The sequence below is a fragment of the Rhopalosiphum padi genome, chromosome 3 (genome assembly GCF_020882245.1).
Source record: "Rhopalosiphum padi isolate XX-2018 chromosome 3, ASM2088224v1, whole genome shotgun sequence".
Taxonomy (NCBI): Eukaryota; Metazoa; Arthropoda; class Insecta; order Hemiptera; family Aphididae; genus Rhopalosiphum; species Rhopalosiphum padi.
Window position 1 is genome coordinate 69,630,187 of NC_083599.1, and position 19,653 is coordinate 69,649,839.

The window sequence follows — 19,653 nt, forward strand, 5'->3', positions numbered from 1 at the left end:
GTTGATTACAATTTCATTAAGTTTATAAAATAAATACAGTAATTTTTAAGGAACTTCATCCTCGTTATTTGTTGAATTGAAATCATCATTTACTTACTAATTTTTATTAACTGATCGTTTATTTTTCATATAACTAATGTATTATATTTTTAAATTAATTATTTGGCGTAATGATTTAGTACATGTTTTTCGAGATTTTTGAAATTTTTTTGTTTGAAATTCAAAATAGATTAACTAAAAATCAATTATTTCATGAAATATTTAAGTTAAATCTAACTAAAGAAACATAACCGTTATATTTTATTCCTGGCATAATTTACGTAAATCGTAGTATTTTGTAAACTTGAAAAGACTTTATTAGTTAATGTATTAAACTTACAACATGCTATTCTATAGAACCTATAACGAATTATCGAATAATTAAAAAATCTTACATATTCGAGTAAAAATTAAAGGGATGATTTAAATATTGATCGAATATCGCATAATACTATAATTAGAATTAATTAATTAAATCAAATTTATCTTATTGATCAAATAGATGTATTTAATCCCACTCACTCTAAAATTATCTAGTTTTTTCTAAATTTATTAAAAATATTATTTTTCCTACCTTATAAATAAATATAATTATACTATTAAATGTTTTAGTTAGGTTATCTCAGATTAATTTTATAATAAAATGTAATTAACATCTCTACCAACTTAAATAATCATCTAAGTTATTTTCTTACAATTTAATATCTGTATTATTAAATAATGTATGTAATACAGTTATTCATAAATCTTGATTCTTGAAAAAATAAAAGAATAGTAATACATTAAAATGTAAAACAACTATATACTTAAATTTATTACTAACCTTTTCGTAAGTGTCTTATTTTAAGTCAAAAAAATTCAGCGACGATATTGACCAAGAACATTCACAATCACTGAACAATCGACAACTGTGTTCGTGTAATCCAGTTGTGTGAGCTGTTTTCATATGTGTGATATTCGTAAAGTAGAGGGGACAATATGGCGATCCCGATTCAGGGTGGACCCATCAGTAACAATAACGCGCAGGTAGCGTTTGTCCTCAACCAAACATGTATAACACACAAATATAGACCTGGAGGGGAGTGTAACGAAATATGAGTGGCAAAAATATTTTAAAGTATGTATGTGTGAGTTCATGGCTGGACTGGGATATAAAAGTAAGGGATGAATTATTTTTTGAGGCATCAATTTATGATTTTATGGGCAATTTAAAAAAAATTTAATTTTTACAACCACTCAGCTTTTTTTTACCCGTCATTATTAAAATAATCATAACTATAAGTATTAAATAAATAATCAACACTTAACAGCGCCGAATAGTAAAAGAAATAATACGTAATCACGTTGGCATCAATCATAAGTACTACGGCTCCAAACGCTTAAGTTTGTTGAGTGTTGACTAATAACTAATAAGTAATATTGTATTTTGTGAAAGAGCACGCCACACGGGATAACAAAATATCCCGTATTGCCGTATTATTATAAATACCTAACTTATATCGATTGATATAACCACAACAAATTTGGGGACTGTTATTAGGTACCTACAAAAATAATTCTCGATCGTTGATAGTTATAGTCTATATTGCTATAAATACATTGGTTGCTTAAATTTCAAACAGCATAGTACTAAATTCTATTATATAATACCTACTGTTATTAAAATAATTTTAATTATAACATTTTCATGTAAAATTAAAGGTATCTATTCATTCTTGGTTTGTTCCTAAACAATGATAACATTGTAAAAAAAAATTTAATTTAATTTTTAGAATAACATTTAAAGCAAGGGTCACCGACTAATTTCAATGGGATCCATTTTTAAGTTTGTAAAGTTCAAACTTCCTAGTTCCGCAGGCCAATACACATTTTATTACTTTTTTCAAAAATGAATGATAAATACACATTTTATTTCTGAAAACGTAAAATGTAATGTAAAAAATTATGTATTTTTATATACCTAAATAATTAATTCCGTAAAAAATATGTCTGATGACTCCTGACTTGAACAAATTTGTATGATTTTATATTTTATTTATTTTTACTTAAACAGCATCAATTAATTTCGTCATCGTACAGTAAATTATAATTGTCAAATAAAAGGAGTATAACAATAAACAAGGAATTGAATAGTGTATTGGTGTGGTCAAATCGAACAAAAACGTACTATTTCCCATGTTAATAGGTGTTTGGTTTTTAAAAATGAAGGAAAACGCACTATGTTCTATACTTTTATATTATGAATAGGTGCCTATAGTAAACGAAATAAGGTAAATACAAAATGTATTTCAGTTGTTTGAAAATACATACAAGATACAACATTTTTTGTAAATTTTTAAAGATTATTTAATTATTTACTTTGAAAAATTAATTTACATTTTATATTTATTTATTTATTTATTTATTTCTAAATCGAAAAACATTATGGTTATACAACAACTAACGAGTATTGTGAATTGTGATTATTGATAGAAATTGCGCCGAAAGTGCCAATTGTCAGTGAATGCCGAATGGATAGTGATATCCATATATATATCACCTATCATATTGATAATTCTTCTCAAAAATCTTAAACATTTGTGTTTTGTACAATAAAAAGTAGGTATGTAAAAAGAAGAATTTATTGTTGAAAAAAAATATATAAATCCAGAACAAGATCTTTTGTGCGTCAAACAAAACAGAAAGTAGGTAATAAGTATCTATAATTTGATAATTTAGTTTTATAGTTAAAGGTATAATCGTTATCTAGGTATTATACCAGACTACCATGATTTTTGACAACATCACAATCCTGTTATTTAAGACTATTAAAATGGTTTTCGCGACTACCACCCAAGACTACCTTATCGCGACTACCACAATTAGCTGTACGATATCCACGCACTGCATTCTAGCGTAGCAATTCACAATTATTATATTAATATTATATTATTATATATTTATGCAGGGTGATTCAAAATTTATGTTACAGCCGTTTTAACACATCGATATTCAAAATAGAGAACAATTTATGATACAAAAGTTTTTTGATGTAGAAACATCTAAAATGATTATACGACACTAATATTATTACATTTTTTTTTATATATAATTCGTAAATGTAGCCATTTTATTGTTTTTAGTGACCAAACGCCACATATGTAGCGTGTGTTGTGTAATAAATTACAAATGATTACTGGGTATTTAAATCCTTTTTTTATATATATAATTCGAATATAGCCATCCCAATAATACCTACTGATTAAAAAAATATCAAAGAATTAAATATGGAGGTGCACTCACTCTGTCGTAATTTTACTGTACAAATATAAATTTTAAATAAAACTAAGGTAGTCTGTGATAATAGGAAAGTGTGCAAATTTTGGTAGTCATGATAACGGGATTGTGGTGTTTCACAAAACAACCGCGGTAGTCTTTTATAACGGAGGTAGTCTTGGGAGTTAGTCGCGAAAATAGCCGTAGTCTCGTTTAACAGGAAAGTACCGTTATCTATTTTCTATCTTCTTCTAATCTAATAAAACGTGAAAAATAGTTCGTTTACTACACAAAGAATGCGCAGTGGTCGCATAGAAAAATGCTCTATGTTGTAAGGTCTATGTGTATTGTGCGCCGTGCGGTAGATTATATTAATTATTATTATTATTTTTACTATCGTGATTTTTCGAATATTTTCCAATTTTCACAAGATTTTAACTGGACTTCTCCAGAGTTTTTTCAATCCGTTCTTTTCGTATTCACGTAATGTGCGTATTTTGAAAACCGCACATGTTAGTTTTATCGCCGTTTGCGTTTGTAGCGGTCGCGATCGCGATAACGAGTACGACTGCCGACGACGGTCCTCCGAACGTTTTTCTTTGCTTTTTATTTTCTCACATAGGATCGCAAACGCCGATCGATGTACGAGTTATTTATTCTATCTTATCGCCTAAATTTACACGTAGACTGTAGAGCACTTATGTTTGATTCGAAGCCCATTTATCCATTATATCGTATTTATATTGTTTTGTTGTTCTCGGTAGCTTTAACGGGTTCAGGGTTGTGCTGTATGATATATGTGTGAAGTGTTTCTCGACGATGTTTGTGTCCGCAAAGTACTGTATTCGTGTACTTGGGTATATGACAATAATATTTTATGTTTTTGTACACCAAATAATGTAAATATTATTAAAACATTAATACTGCTGTCAACATTGGGATACTTTTCTTTTTTCAACATTTAACATCGTGGAAGGAGATATATATTAGATTGTTTATTTCACTCATAGTATTATAATTTATAATATAGACAATAAGTTCAGACAAATAAATTAAATAATACAGTGGTCGCCGCTTATAATGATCACATCCGTCCGAGAGTATTTTGATCACTATAACCGGAAAACACTATAAGCGGCGACTCAAAAAATAACGAAAATTTTTTTAAATACATATTTTATTTTGTTTTACATTAAAAATACTGTGCAAAATATCAAAATACAGTAGTATATATTAATTAAATTTAAATTTAAATTTAAAAATTAATACATATAATAAAATAATATACATACATACGAAATTTAAAACTTAGGTTCTTTTAAAAAAGTCGGTAATTTGCCCCTGTTTTTTTGGTATGGAAACCATCATAATGTGCTCTAAGTTGTTCAACGTATCAAAGTAATTTGTGCCTATGTCATGCTCTTCAATAGCTCTTCTCAGTGTATTAATTGCATTGAATACTTCACTCCTGGTTACTGGTACTCGGTCCTCTGCATATTCAACTTCGTCTTCATCATGCACTTCAACATCATTTCCCTGTTCCTTATGTGAAACTATTTCAGCAGCTATTAAGATTAGGACGGCCGTTCGTAATCGTTTTCCCCCCTTTGTGTACATAAAAATAGGTAATTTTATTATAAATTTTATTTCTGACATGATTTTTTCTGATCACTATAACCGAAAACCTGATCACAGTACGCGGCGAAAAATGCACTGAAGACGGCTGTTTGTTCCGTTCCTGACATTTTTGATCACTAAAAGCGGCTGATTCTTATAACCAGTGAACACAATAAGCGGCGACCACTGTATTTAAATTTTCCTGGGGTAAGACTTATATTAAGTAAATTAATTAGGCTTGTGGAGTGTAATAGTTATCCCAACACTCAACTAATAAAAATCAATATATAAACGTTATATTGTATTTTTGTTAATAATATGCAGTATTAAACAATAGTATACATTAGCTTACCACGTGTTTGTAAATCTTTTCTCAAGAGTAAATAAATTATTTAATAATTAATAATCATCATTTCATCAATAAGTTTTAATTTATGGTCTGAATTGTTTATAATATATTATATTTAATATTTGAGTATAATTGTAAGGTTTTAAATTTGAATAATTATATTATTATATTATTGAAAAAATAGGTACTTACCTAATGAAATCCAATATATGTATTAATATTTAAATTATACAGATCATGTTTGAGAATTAATATTTAAATCTTTGAATGAATTTGGTACATTCAAATAGTATATAAATATAATATATTAGTCACATTATGAAATATGTATGTAATAATGCACATAAATCGGTAATTGTTAACATATGCATTAAAAAGACAATTAATAAGAATATCCGAGTTTCATTACACACAATTATACGAATCGCATAAGTGAAACAGTTCTGGACGCAAAATTCATCACGGCTCAGAAACGGTTTAAGTGCTCGAGATTCGTCACTGTAAATGCATTAATACTAAACTATCAAATATCATAATACTATAATATGTACAATATGTTAAATAATCTAACAGGTCTTTGTATAGGAACCTTATACTATTCGAAGTTCGAGTTAACACAAATTTTGATTTTACTTGCTACACGCACATCATCTGCGATCTAACATAGTCGGATTGCCTACCTGGGAGGTTTAGTTTCGTTTAAATTGATTTTCCCCGATGATACCTGATTACTTAATTTAAGCTTTAACATGTAATTAAACTAACTTTTTCCCCTACAAAACAGCACCAGACTTTCGACGTTAGGAGGTATTTACAATCCGCAGCACAGGTGTCGACTTGCATCGGTTAAGGACTGATAGCTAGACACTCAATTACTATTTTTAATATTTATTTATTTTTTATTTATTCAAAAAAGAACCGGGTATGCGACATAATATATAATAGAAATACAATTTCATCCGTGCATCACCAACATCGTCCGCGATCCGACGCAGTCGGATTGCCTACCTGATAGGTTTAGAATTTAGATGCGTGTAAATTGAACTTTCCCCATGATTATGGATTACCAGGGCCGGCGAGAGGGTGGGGCAGTAGGGGCCAGAGCCGCGGGGCCCGGACTTCCGGAGGGGCCCGTTGTCAGAGGCGTATTTAGGCACAGCCGCACAGGCCCTGTAGGCCCGGGCCTAGAGCGGCGAAATTAGGAGAAGGACAAATTTTACAAATTTTTTAACTTTAGAAAAATTACTTTTATACAAATCATATATTTAATACTTATGTTATATAATTTAGAATTACAAGTTGAAGCGTAAACACTATCGTCCGTTCACTCAAAATTAAACAACTATCTTTAATAATATATTCATAATATACACGTTACACCTACTAAATTGTACACAATACGCAACACAGAACGCACATAGATAACAAAACAAACGCGCATTCAATGCGGGTTCGATCGGTATAATCGCGTAATTGGTGTGCTATTAATAATATGGTTATATAATATAGTCGTAAATTCCCAAATACGTCTCTAAAGAGCGTTATTATATTTTTCAATGGTATTTTACTATTTTATGTATAACGACCGACTGCTTATTTAATAATAGAAGCACAATATATCAGATAATAATAATATGTTCGATCAAATGTCCAGTATTAGTTCTAGTTGTAATGATGCATAATTTACATCGCGTTCCGAAATTACCGTTTTTACTATCTTTTATAATTTTGATATTACGGAATACGAATCGTGTGTAATTTTGTGTTTTGTTAGTACATATTTGAGTACTTGTTATATAATTTTATTATAATGAGTTATAAACACAAATCTGGTGCACAAAAAAGAAAAGAAAAGGATGAGAGAGACAACGAAGCAAAAAAAGGACAGCTATCACTCGGGCAATATTTTAAACCTTCCACAGCTTCGACTGAGTTATCTATACGGTCTATTGTGAAATCAAGTCAAGTATCAAATGAATTGGAAGGTAAGGGCAACAATGTAATTATTATTGATAGTAATAGCACTAATTTAAGTATGGTTATTCATACAAATGAGGATAATATAATAACTGAAACTGATAATGTTACTATTGTTACTGAAAAATCGCTTTCTTCGCCACGGCTACAGCCATTATATAAATATTTTGATATTGGTGATCCCAATTTTGACATAGATCGTGACTTGAAGTATATCCCCATATTCCAAATCCGGAAAGCTTTCCTGTGGATTCTGAAGGTTTTAGTGTGCCAATATCGATTTTTAAAAAGAAACTAACTAATAATGAAATGATTACGAGAGATTGGCTAGTTTGGAGTAAAGTAAAGCAAGCATTTTACTGTTTACCTTGTAAACTATTTAGCACGTTGCCTGAGTCACAGCGTTCCGCGTTGGCACTTCCTGAAGGGTTTTCTACAGCGAAACGTTGGAAAAAGCTGTATGATAAGGTCCCTGAACACGAAAATAGTTCAGTACATAAAAAAAGCTACGTTCAATGGAAATCAGAGATCTTTAAAATAAAAAAAGACAAATCCTTGTCAGGTATTTTATTAAAATCGATCAACAGTGATAAAGAAAAGTGGCGTGAGCTCTTAAAGCGTTTAATTAAGGTCACTTTGTTTCTGGCCGAAAGAGGGCTGGCTTTTCGAGGGGATTCTGAAAAAATCGGTGAATCATCTAATGGGAATTTCTTGGGCATCTTAGAACTACTCACTAACTATGATCCAGTTTTGAATGAACATTTAAATAAAATTCGCCACTTTCAAGAAAAGGGAGATAGAATGCAAGTGCATTACCTGTCCCATGACATTCAAAATGAATTCATAAGCTTATGTGCTGCTGAAGTAACTAAAAAAATTCTTGAAGAGAGAGAAAAAGCAAGGTACTACTCTGTAATTGTTGATGCAACACCTGATTCTGCTCATGTAGAACAGACTGTTATATTAATAAGATATGTTAATTTAACTGAACAGGTAGAAAATCAACAATACCAAGTGGAAGAACGTCTACTATGCTTAGTAGATTGTGCCAATAAAAGTGGAAAAGCTATAGCAGACCTCATTATGAGTAAATTAAAAATATTTAAAATTCCATTAGAAGACTGTAAGGGCCAAGGGTATGATAATGGTAGTAATATGAAAGGTGTATATAAAGGAGCTCAAGTTATTATACTCAGAGCTAATAACGAGGCTATATACTCAGCTTGTACTTGTCACTCTTTAAATCTATGTGGGGAACAAGCAGCAGAGAGCTGTACAGCAGCTATTACTTTTTTTGGAGCCATCCAAAAATTATATAATATCTTTAGTTCAAGCCCCCAAAGATGGGAAATCTTAAAAAAAAAATACCGTCCTCTCTTCATTCAATGTCATGAACACGATGGTCAGCAAGAGTTGATAGTGTAAAACCAGTCGCTGCACATCTTCCAGCTATATTAGAAGCCCTTGAAGATTTGAAGGTACTAAACTTGACATCAGAATGTCCTCGAGACATACAGGGATTAGAAAAGTACTTCAAAACTTTTAACTGTCTTCTCCTAGCTTCTATTTGGTTCAAGATCCTAAAGTCAATAGACATTGTAAACCGTGTATTACAATGTAAAAGTGGTACTTTGGATGTTGCCTCGAAAAATTTGAGTTCATTGATCGAAGACTTGCACAAAATACGAAATGAAGGTTATGATAATATACTTAATGAAACTCTAATAGTGGCTAAAAATATAGGTTGGCCTCAATATTTCGAAGAAGAATTAAAAAGAACTCGGAAACGAAAAAGACATATAGATGAAGATGACGAAAACGAAAATGCAGATGATCATCAAAGAACTAAATTCAAGAATGACGTTTTCAATATTATCCTAGATAGTGTTATTGGAGATATGACAGTTAGGTTGGAATCAGTGCATTCTCTTTGTGAAAGATTTTCTGTGCTATGGTTGAATAAAGAAATGACCATAGACCAGATTCAAGAAAAAACTACTAGGCTGGTAAAACAGTATCCAAAGGATTTAGGAGATGAGCTTACAGATGAACTTCAAAGTTTAAAACTTATATATTCAGCCAACTTTGGTGAAAAGACACTCTCACCTTGGGATCTTCTGAATGCTATAAAAACTTCAAATCTGGAAAATTTATTTCCTAACCTTACTGTGGCTCTCAGGATATTTATCACAATTCCTGCTACAGTAGCAAGTGCAGAACGCTCTTTCTCTGTATTAAAAAGAGTAAAAAATGTTTTACGTTCGACCATGTGTCAAAACAGGCTATCAAGCTTAGGAGTCTTGGCAGTGGAAAAAGAACTAGCTAAAAACACCAACTTGGATGCTGTTATCGATGATTTTGCTATGAAAAAGGCCAGAAAAGGAACACTTTAATTAAACCTAATAATTATTCATTATAACTACTGTTAAATAGTTGTTTAATTTTTTACATTATTTTCTTCAATTTTAATAAAAGATTTTATATACCATATATTATGTTTGTTTTATTTACAATTCATCCAACTTAAATATTAAGTATCGCTATTGCATAAAAATGCCATACAGCTTTATAAATCTCAGTAAAATAAGTATATATAAGTGAAGGGGCCCGGAAATAATCAGCCCTGGGGCCCACAAAAGCTCTCGCCGGCCCTGTGGATTACTAACACTCAAACATTGCAATCGACTTTTTCATCAACATTTTCTTCTACAAAACAGCTTTCGACGTCAGGAGTGCCGGTATCGATTTGCACCGGTTGAGGGCTGAGCTAGATCCCTAATTTATATTTTTTTTTATTCATTCAAAAAAAAACCGGACATGCGATGACACAAACTTTTACACCGAATGATAACTGATTAGTTATAAAAAAACTGTAAACTCACGGAAATCGACTTTATCACATTTTTAGTGACCAATTTTTTATACACCCGATCACCACTCCCTATCAATTTTCCGGTGAAACGATTTTCATTCAACCATCTCGAAGGCGGCTTCTATTCACCGGAATCGAGTTTCACCGGCCCCTAGTACATAATATAAATAATGATTCACATAAGTAATATTAATAACATTAAAATATGTAGATTGAAAAAAATTATAGTTGATCTAATGTATTATTAAATATGTTTCTATCAATGATATAATGCAACTTAACAATAATTAATTAATAAATTAATGTAAATTTAATAATACAATAAATTATAAAATTAATTATTCATACTGGTACACACTACATATTTTATTTCGATTTTTCCATATTGTAGAATGATTATTACATCAAATTTAGTCGCAATATTACTGTTTTTTCATTATTCTCCAAACGAAAAATGATGTGCTCTTTCTTCGATAAAAAAAATTATATCTCTTATTCATTTTAACGTTTAAATGAAACACGTTCAACGGCACTAACATAGGTAACTAAAATATCAAAACCTATATTTGTAAATTTGTGGTAATATCTCATAATATGTACTATGTGTATTATATTTCCATCTTGTTGATAGCTTAGATGCTATTTTAAAAACACATGAAAGCACCTAATATATTACATATTAACTGTGTGAAGGTACTGTTGCCGCCGCAACAGAAATATACGGTGATCATATCGTATAATAATAAAGTCAATACCAAGGCCGTGCCGCCGCTGCCGCGGCTTTCGCGAATTGTGATATAAACGGTCGGCGGCGTCGTTACGCAAGTTGCCATCGCCTTAGTCCAGTTATTATGCAAATATATTATTCGCCCCCCAGCCAGTCTATCTCCGTGCGTCGTGTGTAACGTCGTCCGTACAGGTGTCACGCGTACATGTGTGTGTGTATATGATCGCGCCGTCGCCGTACGAAAACTCATATCACACACAAATTAATATTATATACATCGATTTTTGTTAATCGTATCTTATATCATAATACTTTCGTTTGTTGGTTTTTTTTATAAGGTGGCAAGTGCCACAAGCAGTGGAAAAGAAAAAATGTTAAGATAAGATATGATTAGGGCCAAACCATCAGGCATTAGTTATGTTGAATTTTGAAATATTACCGGGTGTCGTGCTATTCACAACACCGGTGTTCTGTTCAGAAACCGAATCGACCGCGAAATACAGATACGCCACAATAGCTATTGCGACGATTATATAACGATCGACGGCGATTTTAAGTTTGGTCATCAATAGACCAAAAAGCGCTGTTATCACATAAAAAGTGACAGACATGCTGGGAAAAATGACTATCAAAACAGCAGAAGCAACAGACAGAGAAATCCCGTACTGTCTAGATGCCAAAAATGAGACTACGACAGAAACTACAATGCCGAAAAATTTCGGCACGTTAGACTCAAGCCACTCACCCAGGTGCTTTGTGGCCGCACCGGTTTTTAAATTTGCCACGGCCCTAGCAATAATAGAATCGTCTGCGTGGTAATGATGCACATACAACGCAAAGAATATGACCGCAAGTATGATCGATAGCTGCTGTTCGATTATAAGGGCATGAACTTGTTTGGCAATACGTGCCAGTGCGTCCTGCTTCCGTTTTTTACCCGTGGTGGTCGTGTCGCGAGGCCTTTGTTTGATGGCTCCGTACGTCTTCGACGTACATTTTGTCGTGCAATGGGTGTGGCAGAGCTAAACCGTTTCGGATGGCTTTTGAGTTCCTCCGTCACCTGCTTCATTATTTCAACGATGTTGTCCGTCTTTTTGTTAGGAGTGCGAGAAAACACTCGAGTATTGTAATTCGGTCTGTTGATATTAGATGACATTTCTTTTCCCCGCTAATTTTATTAGTATAAAATATGATTAAAATTTATCTGAATAATGTTAATTTATTAATTAAGTATTAAATTCGGTTTGATTTATAGTGCTATTATAGTATTATTTTACATATTTTATATTATTATTTCGTATGATAATACGTATTATTTTAGTATATATATAAGGTCCCACCCATAGCCTATCATTGTCGTAGTATTATAAGGCGGTACAATAAATTTACATCCTATTTGTCGTCATTCAATCTCGCTATTCCTCACCATCTATTTGTTCGTATCACTCGTTATCATCGGCGTAGCAGGAAACCGTGACTGGTATTAATTAGAGAGCCTAGATAATAAGAGAGTGGCCAACTAAGGGTGCGTTCGTCTTAGACGCTTTTTACGTTATAAGCGCTTATCAGTGCATCAGTGTCGTTCGGCTTGGCACATTGAAACGCTCAGACTATAACCGTGACGTCATGAATACTGTAGCTACGTCATTGTTTCGCGCTCACAAACGATTTCATAAAATAGGTAGTGCGGCCAAAACGTCAGCGCTTTGGGGTGTTGACGAACGGACTAAAGCGTTTGTTAGTGATAACGATTACGGAATAATGATAGTAACATTGAAAATGTTTTCATAAATTACTAGCTTCAAGCTTGAACGGTTAACTAATTAGAATAGCTAGATGTTAATTAGTAATAAGTTTTAACTTAAGCACTGAAGTCATTATTTATATAATTCGAAGATGAAAGTGACAATTATAGATGGTGATGATGAGTCACATTACATTGTGGATGTGACGCCTGAAGAAGCAAAGCGTTTAGAGACAGGTACCTATGTAGTTATTGAGTGGATTTTGATTCATTTATTAATTAGTCACCTGCAATTGTACCTCTGATAGATAAGACATAAAAATATTAGATACAGTTTGAAATAAGAAAGGGGTTGAAAATGAAATGTAAAAGTGCATTAACTTGTTAAAAAGTTAAATTGTTAATTTTGTTTTAACTTTTAATCTTATTCTTTATTAGTTTATTAATAATTTAGCTTAATTCTCAAAATTAAAATCATGTTTTTACATAAGTATTTATAACTATTAACTAGGTATAGTTAAAACTTATTAGTTAAATTAATATTAAATGAGATGGAATTGGGATATTGGGTTGGATACTTGAATACATTTTTGATGAAATACTAAGTTCTTATTTAAAAAAAAAAAGTTGTATTATCACTAAATTATGTGTCAGTGGCTTGCAGAAATGTCACTAATGGGACCTAGGCCACACTTGAAAATTGTAGGCAGGATATTTTGATAATTATTACTTGAAATAAACTTGAGTTGTTGAGTACCTATAATATTCATAATATATGTGTAATGTTTATGGCGTACGTGCATGTACTGTGTTCCACTCAAACCCACATGTTGAAAAAGGTCTGCACACCACTGCTATGTGTGACCCTGGTTGTAATTATTAATAAATATATAGTTTTTTTGACTAGGTTAGTTTAATATTTTTTTTTTCATATTAACTTCTAACTTTTAAGCTGGCTACACATGTATATATATATTACTTGACCAATATTAACATTACTAGTTTCTATTTAATTTTCAACTACCTGACCTATTTGGTGTCTGTTAACGACTAAAACAGGGAGCTCTTCAATATCCTCAAAAAATACTTTAGAAAAATTGAAGTACAAATTTATCTAGTTCAATAAAACTCATAGTATAATTTGTTGTAATATAAAAGGAATGCTATATATTATAGCTATTTGTCTTTTTAGATTCAGCATTTGGGCAAAAAATTTTAAATAAGGCTAAATATAGCAGATTTATGGACCAAGTTATATCTGATGAAACGTTTGAACCAAATGAAAGTGTGTCAGTTGATCAAAATGAAACTTCAATGGTAAACAATATAAATACTGAGACTGAAAATAATATTTTTAAGTGGCCTCATGAGGCAATATTGCTTCTTGTAGAAGAATATAGAAAAAGAACTGAGGATTTCTATTCGGGGCGTATATCTCAACAAAAAAATTGGCAAAATATAGCTGAAGCATTGATGAAAAAAAACCATCATGTTACTGGTCCACAATGTCAGTCAAAATTTGGTTGTTTAAAAAGAACTTACAAATCTATGAAGGACCACAATGGTAAGTCTGGGAATGGAACTCGAACATGGGCTTATTTCGATTTATTGGATAGTTTGATTGGTTCCAAGCCTTATATATCACCAGTTGCCACTGCATCATCCTCTGGAAAAAGAGTTAATTCTGAACCAGAATACTCTTCCGTTCTTACTGTTAATTCCAATACTTATGACCAACCAAGGAAAAAATTAAATCAAACGCCTTCTGTGGATAAGGTTATATTTGCTATTGAAGAAAACAGAAAAATATCAGAGGAAAGTAGAGAAAAGAGACATGTAGAAAATATAGAACAAAAATAGAGGCTCTTGGTCTTCTAGCAAGAATAGTTGCCGTTTTGGAAAAAAAAATGATATATTATTCATTATCTATTTTGATTACTTTTTTACCTTTTATAATTTAAATTGTTATTGTTTTTGAGATTAAAAATTATGTATTATTCATTGTTAACAAAATGACTTGTTAAATATATGTTATTTTATTTTTAAAAAACAAGATGTGTTGTTCATTCTGTATTTTACTTTTTTTTACCTTATAATTTGAATTGTTATTGTTTTTGAGATTAAAGACTAATTATGTATTATTCATTGTTAACAAAAAGACTTGTTAAAAGTATGTTATTTTAATGTTGATTAATAAAATTAAGTAAAAACATTAAGACAGACTGTTATGTTTTAATTTGTTCTTTTTATATGATACTAGCTGACCCACTCTCTAACCTAACTGCGCTGTTGTTCTTCATATCAAATAAAATGAATTTGTAAAAATTTGGCTTATTCATTTGGTTTTGATATCAAAGATACTATCCTATGATACAGTTGTCCTCTTATTTTAAAAGTTGGCATATTATTATTATTCACAATCTCTGTGGCACCAACAAATATCATTTTAAAAGCACTATTATACTCACAAATAAAATTTAAGAAATATTTTAATTCACTTGTGTTATGGTTTAACAATGATTACTCAGATTTACCAGTAGTATCACTACTAATATCACTAATAGTCTACATTTGTGTATTTGGAAATTTACGGTATTGGATAAATTCAAAGACAAGTGGCAAGTTCTAAAAATAAACCCAGCTACCTATTTAAAATAAAGGTATATGAAAATGAAAATATAATGAATATCAGGTACAACAAAACTGTCCAGGGTGATCTAGTTTATATTTTAAAATGCTCACCCTTTTTTTCATTAAAATATTCAGTAAATAACTTTTTAGTTAGAATAAGTAGCTTAAGACTTATTAAATTTTATGTAGGTACTAAAGATAATAGTGAATTATGTAAATTTACACAGTGCTATGAAATTGTAAAATATGCTTGATAAGTATCAATAACTATATCATGTAAAGATGTAACATGAATACTATGTAATATATTATAACAAAATAAAAAACCGAAATGAAATTAACTGTGTTGTGCATTAGTACCTATTATATTGTGTAATTGTGTAATTTATATTATTATTAAACGTATAGTATCTATACCCAACAAAATTAATCTCATCTTTATTAGGTACTTTAAATTTAAAACTTATTAACTTTAAATATCATGTAGGTATGGTACCTAGCTGAATATTATTAACTAAAAAACCTATTTAATAGTTAACCTAACCTTATTAGTTATTATCTAGACTATGGAGAATTCATTATTTACTTCACAAAGGTATGAATTATCTATTGGAGTCAAATTATCCCTCTTGACTCTAACAGCCCATAACGCACAACGCTCTTTATTTCTAGGGAAAATATTCATTTTAAATCCATTTTCACTCCGGTTATGATAACCATAAGCACAACAACCCGGCATGATGACGCGATTCAATGATAATACGTATACTTTAAGAAAATTAATAAATCAATAAACTAATAATATTTCACAGCAGTTTCCTATACAATATACGTCTATACTTCTATAGGTAGTAGGTACTCGATTTGAACATTTTGGACGAAAAATGGTGCCCTTGATCAGTGATAACAGCCAACCAATAGAAAACGTTCAGCTGGTTGACCACTCTCTTATTATCTAGGCTCTCTAGTATTAATCATTCGATTTCGAACCTGCTGCCCAAACAGGTACTTTATCTAATATCTATGTAGGTAATTACACCGATAATATTAGACGATCATTAGTGCAAATAATAATATACAGTCGTTATATACGATTAAAATGTGTGTTGTGGCCCGATTTTTAAGTCGTATTAGCCGATATTGTCGTTTCGTCCAATGCCGTTATAACCAGTTATTTTGTACCTATATAAAAAATAAACGGAGTTTTGCTGGGTCCTTGAAATTATTAATGAACGTCGTTAATAAAACGTTTAAAAAAGTTTATAAAAAAATTCTATAACAATAATAACTAAACTTCATATATATTTAGTTATTCAACAGTCTTATTTTTTTAAAGCGATGAGTAATTCAACTAGTAATACATTAAACGTTGTCTTAAAAATCAAAATGTATGTCCCTGGTATAATGATATAGTATGTGTTTAATTTTTATACATGCTCACCTGCCTTAATACCTTATATATAATAATATTATATTTACAATTTCAGTAAAATATTTAGTAAACCCTTGAAAAAAAATGTGAATTCTGATCGTCACTACATAGGATACTTACTATTGTTAGCGAGCGGCGACGACCAACCTCGATATAGGTATATATTTTTATTTCCAAATACTATTATATCTAAACCACCTGTCGGGTTACCAATTCGTAAAAAGCATCACCTGCCATGAAGATGATTACGATATTTTTATTTCCAAATACTATTATATCGAAACCACCTGCCGGGTTACCAATTCGTAAAAAGCATCACCTGCCATAAAGATGATTACGATATTTTGGAATCCAATTTATTTTACTTATCGTTGGCAGGGTAAGAATAAAAGAATTCAAATCGAGTAAAATGACAAGAGTTTCAAACATTTTTGCAGTGAACGTGCATTGTTAACTATACTAGTCTCTGAAGTGCAGCTGTCTTACTACGTCGTAGGTATTATACAGATGTGTTTTATATTTTATATAAAATATAAGTAAACTGTCAGCAGTAATAATATTAAGGTGCGTCGTGATATATACCTACCCAGTATCCTTTTAAGACGTTTCTATATAGAATGCTCGTGTAGTAATACCAACCGTAGATAATAATGGCATTGTCCTCATCGTTGGTTTTTTTTAAATTCATTAAAGGACCATCCAACTAAAAAAAATCAATAATTATTTAATTACCACAATAAATAGAATAGAGTCTAACTATTAAAGAATTATACAACTAAAATTTGTTTTTGACTATTCGTTCACTAGTTAGGTACAGTGATTTTTGACATTACGCGCGACGTCATGGATTCATTCGCTGCGGCGGCGGCCATATACAATACACGGCAATGTTTATCCATTTTTGATTTAAATTAAAATAACTACTTAAGTGCTAATGAATTTGTTTTTTTTCGAATGAATTAATCAAATGTATTTAAGAGTACCTCATAGTCTTTCCATTCGTACTATTCGTATAATTGTATCACATTTTTGTTTAATCTTTTAGAAAAAAATAACACTTAATAAATTATACTACGAATTCACTGTGTGTAATATTGTTTTAACGATCGTGACATTGTGTACCTATAGATCAGGGGTCTTCAGCCTTTTTATGCAGCGGGCCACGTATTATTTTTTTAATAATATTGTGGACCGCATTCGTAGTAAAAACATGTATTTTAAACAAAAATGCAGTTTTATTATTACAATGTTTATGATTACATTTTAAATTACAAATTATTATTATTATTATTAAAACATATATGGATAAATATTTTTTTTTATTACAAATTTTTTATTTTATTTTAAGTGTGATAACTGTCATGTTTTTCACTGAATAATTTGTCTATATTTGGTTGGATATGAGACGATGCAATTCTGAGTGAATTTTCCAAGTGAATGTCAGTTAACCGAGCTCTAGTTTTCGATTTGACAATTTTCATTCATGAAAAAATATGTTCACAAGTGTAAGTACTGCCAAAAAGAGACATCATTCTTAATGCGTTGTTTCGAAGATTAGGATATGTCTCTCCTGTGAATAAAAAATAAATTTAGAAATTCGTCCTTTTAGTGTACTCTTAATATCAGTTCCTAGTTATTCTATACGCCTTGCTACAGTTACACCTGATAAACTCAATTTGGAAAAAAGTTGTTTTTGACATTTTTGTACTGGACATACAATTTCAGAGGTCGCCTCCACGCACTCTTTCATAAATTCATCATCAGTGAATGGCTTCGATTTAGCGGCAATATTTTGTGCTATTATATAACTAGCTTTAACACTGGCTTCTAAGTCTTTATAACATTTTTTAAACTTGAAGATTGACCTTGTATATTTTTCATTAACAATGCAAGTTTGTCAATTCGATGTTGTCCTTGTATCATATCATATTTTGCTGCATGTTTGGTACCATAATGTCGTTATAAATTGTACCTACTCTTTCGTCACTGCAATCGATTTTTGACAAATAAAACATATTGCCTTTTCTTTAACTTGAATAAAAAAAATAGTTATTGGACCATTTTTCTTGAAAAACGCGACTTTCATCCGAGATTTTACGTTTTTTACTCACCGACATATTATACAAATATTACGAAGAAAATGTATGAAATTGAAGCTTTAATACATAAACGAGTATTATGATCGTTCCAAAATCGATTACGAACTAACAGGCAACAGCCAACATTTATCTCTAGGTAGGTAATTTAATTTATCTTATAGCATATTTCCGATAACGATGACTTAGCCGTTATAATTTTATTAAAATAGAAACTATACATGCCAAATTTCAAATTTGATTTGATCGCGGGCCGCATAATTTTCGTAATATTATAATTAGAAAAATTAATTTATTATTCATAACTAAAAAAATAACAATAATTTTTATATTTTAGGGAGGTGACATGCACCCCCTTGCACTTCCTAATGGACGCCCTTGCTCGTAACTAATATGAGAAGTGGACGAGGGCTTGCATAATATTATTGTCTATTTTAACTTAAAATCAAATCACTGCGTGGCGTATAATTTATAATATATAATTGTTATTACCTATTTCGTTAATATTTAACCAAAATGAGATATAATTATACGAATAGAAAGATTATGAGGAGGTACTCTTAAATATATTTGTTTATTTTAATTATTATTATTATTATTTTATATTATATTTAGTTCCAATATAATACATATGTATACAATTCTAAAATTCTTCACTCATTACAAACCCCATGTTGATTCAGTGCGGGTTCACTGAGTACGCGTAAATTTTGTAAATTTAAACAAGCTTCGTCCACTGCATTGAATCGTGATAGGATCGGGAAATACGCCGCCCGGTCACTGCAAATACTTCGACTACACAGTACACACCGACCGACCTGTGTATTTATGTGTATATATTATATATATAAATATAGCACACAACAGGTGGTGATCCGACACGGTTGTCGAATAAATTCCGTAAGTGCTAGTGT

The 19,653-nt window shown here is 30.7% G+C and overlaps 1 protein-coding gene across 1 annotated transcript; it reads left to right on the forward strand.

The window, feature by feature from the left end:
- Positions 1-7,546: 7,546 nt before the first annotated feature.
- LOC132925535 (uncharacterized) lies at positions 7,547-9,630 on the forward strand. Its single transcript, XM_060989926.1, has 2 exons — positions 7,547-8,510; positions 8,645-9,630. Exons 1-2 carry the CDS (start codon positions 7,547-7,549, stop codon positions 9,628-9,630), a joined length of 1,950 nt encoding a protein of 649 aa, XP_060845909.1.
- The last annotated feature ends 10,023 nt before the right edge of the window (positions 9,631-19,653 follow it).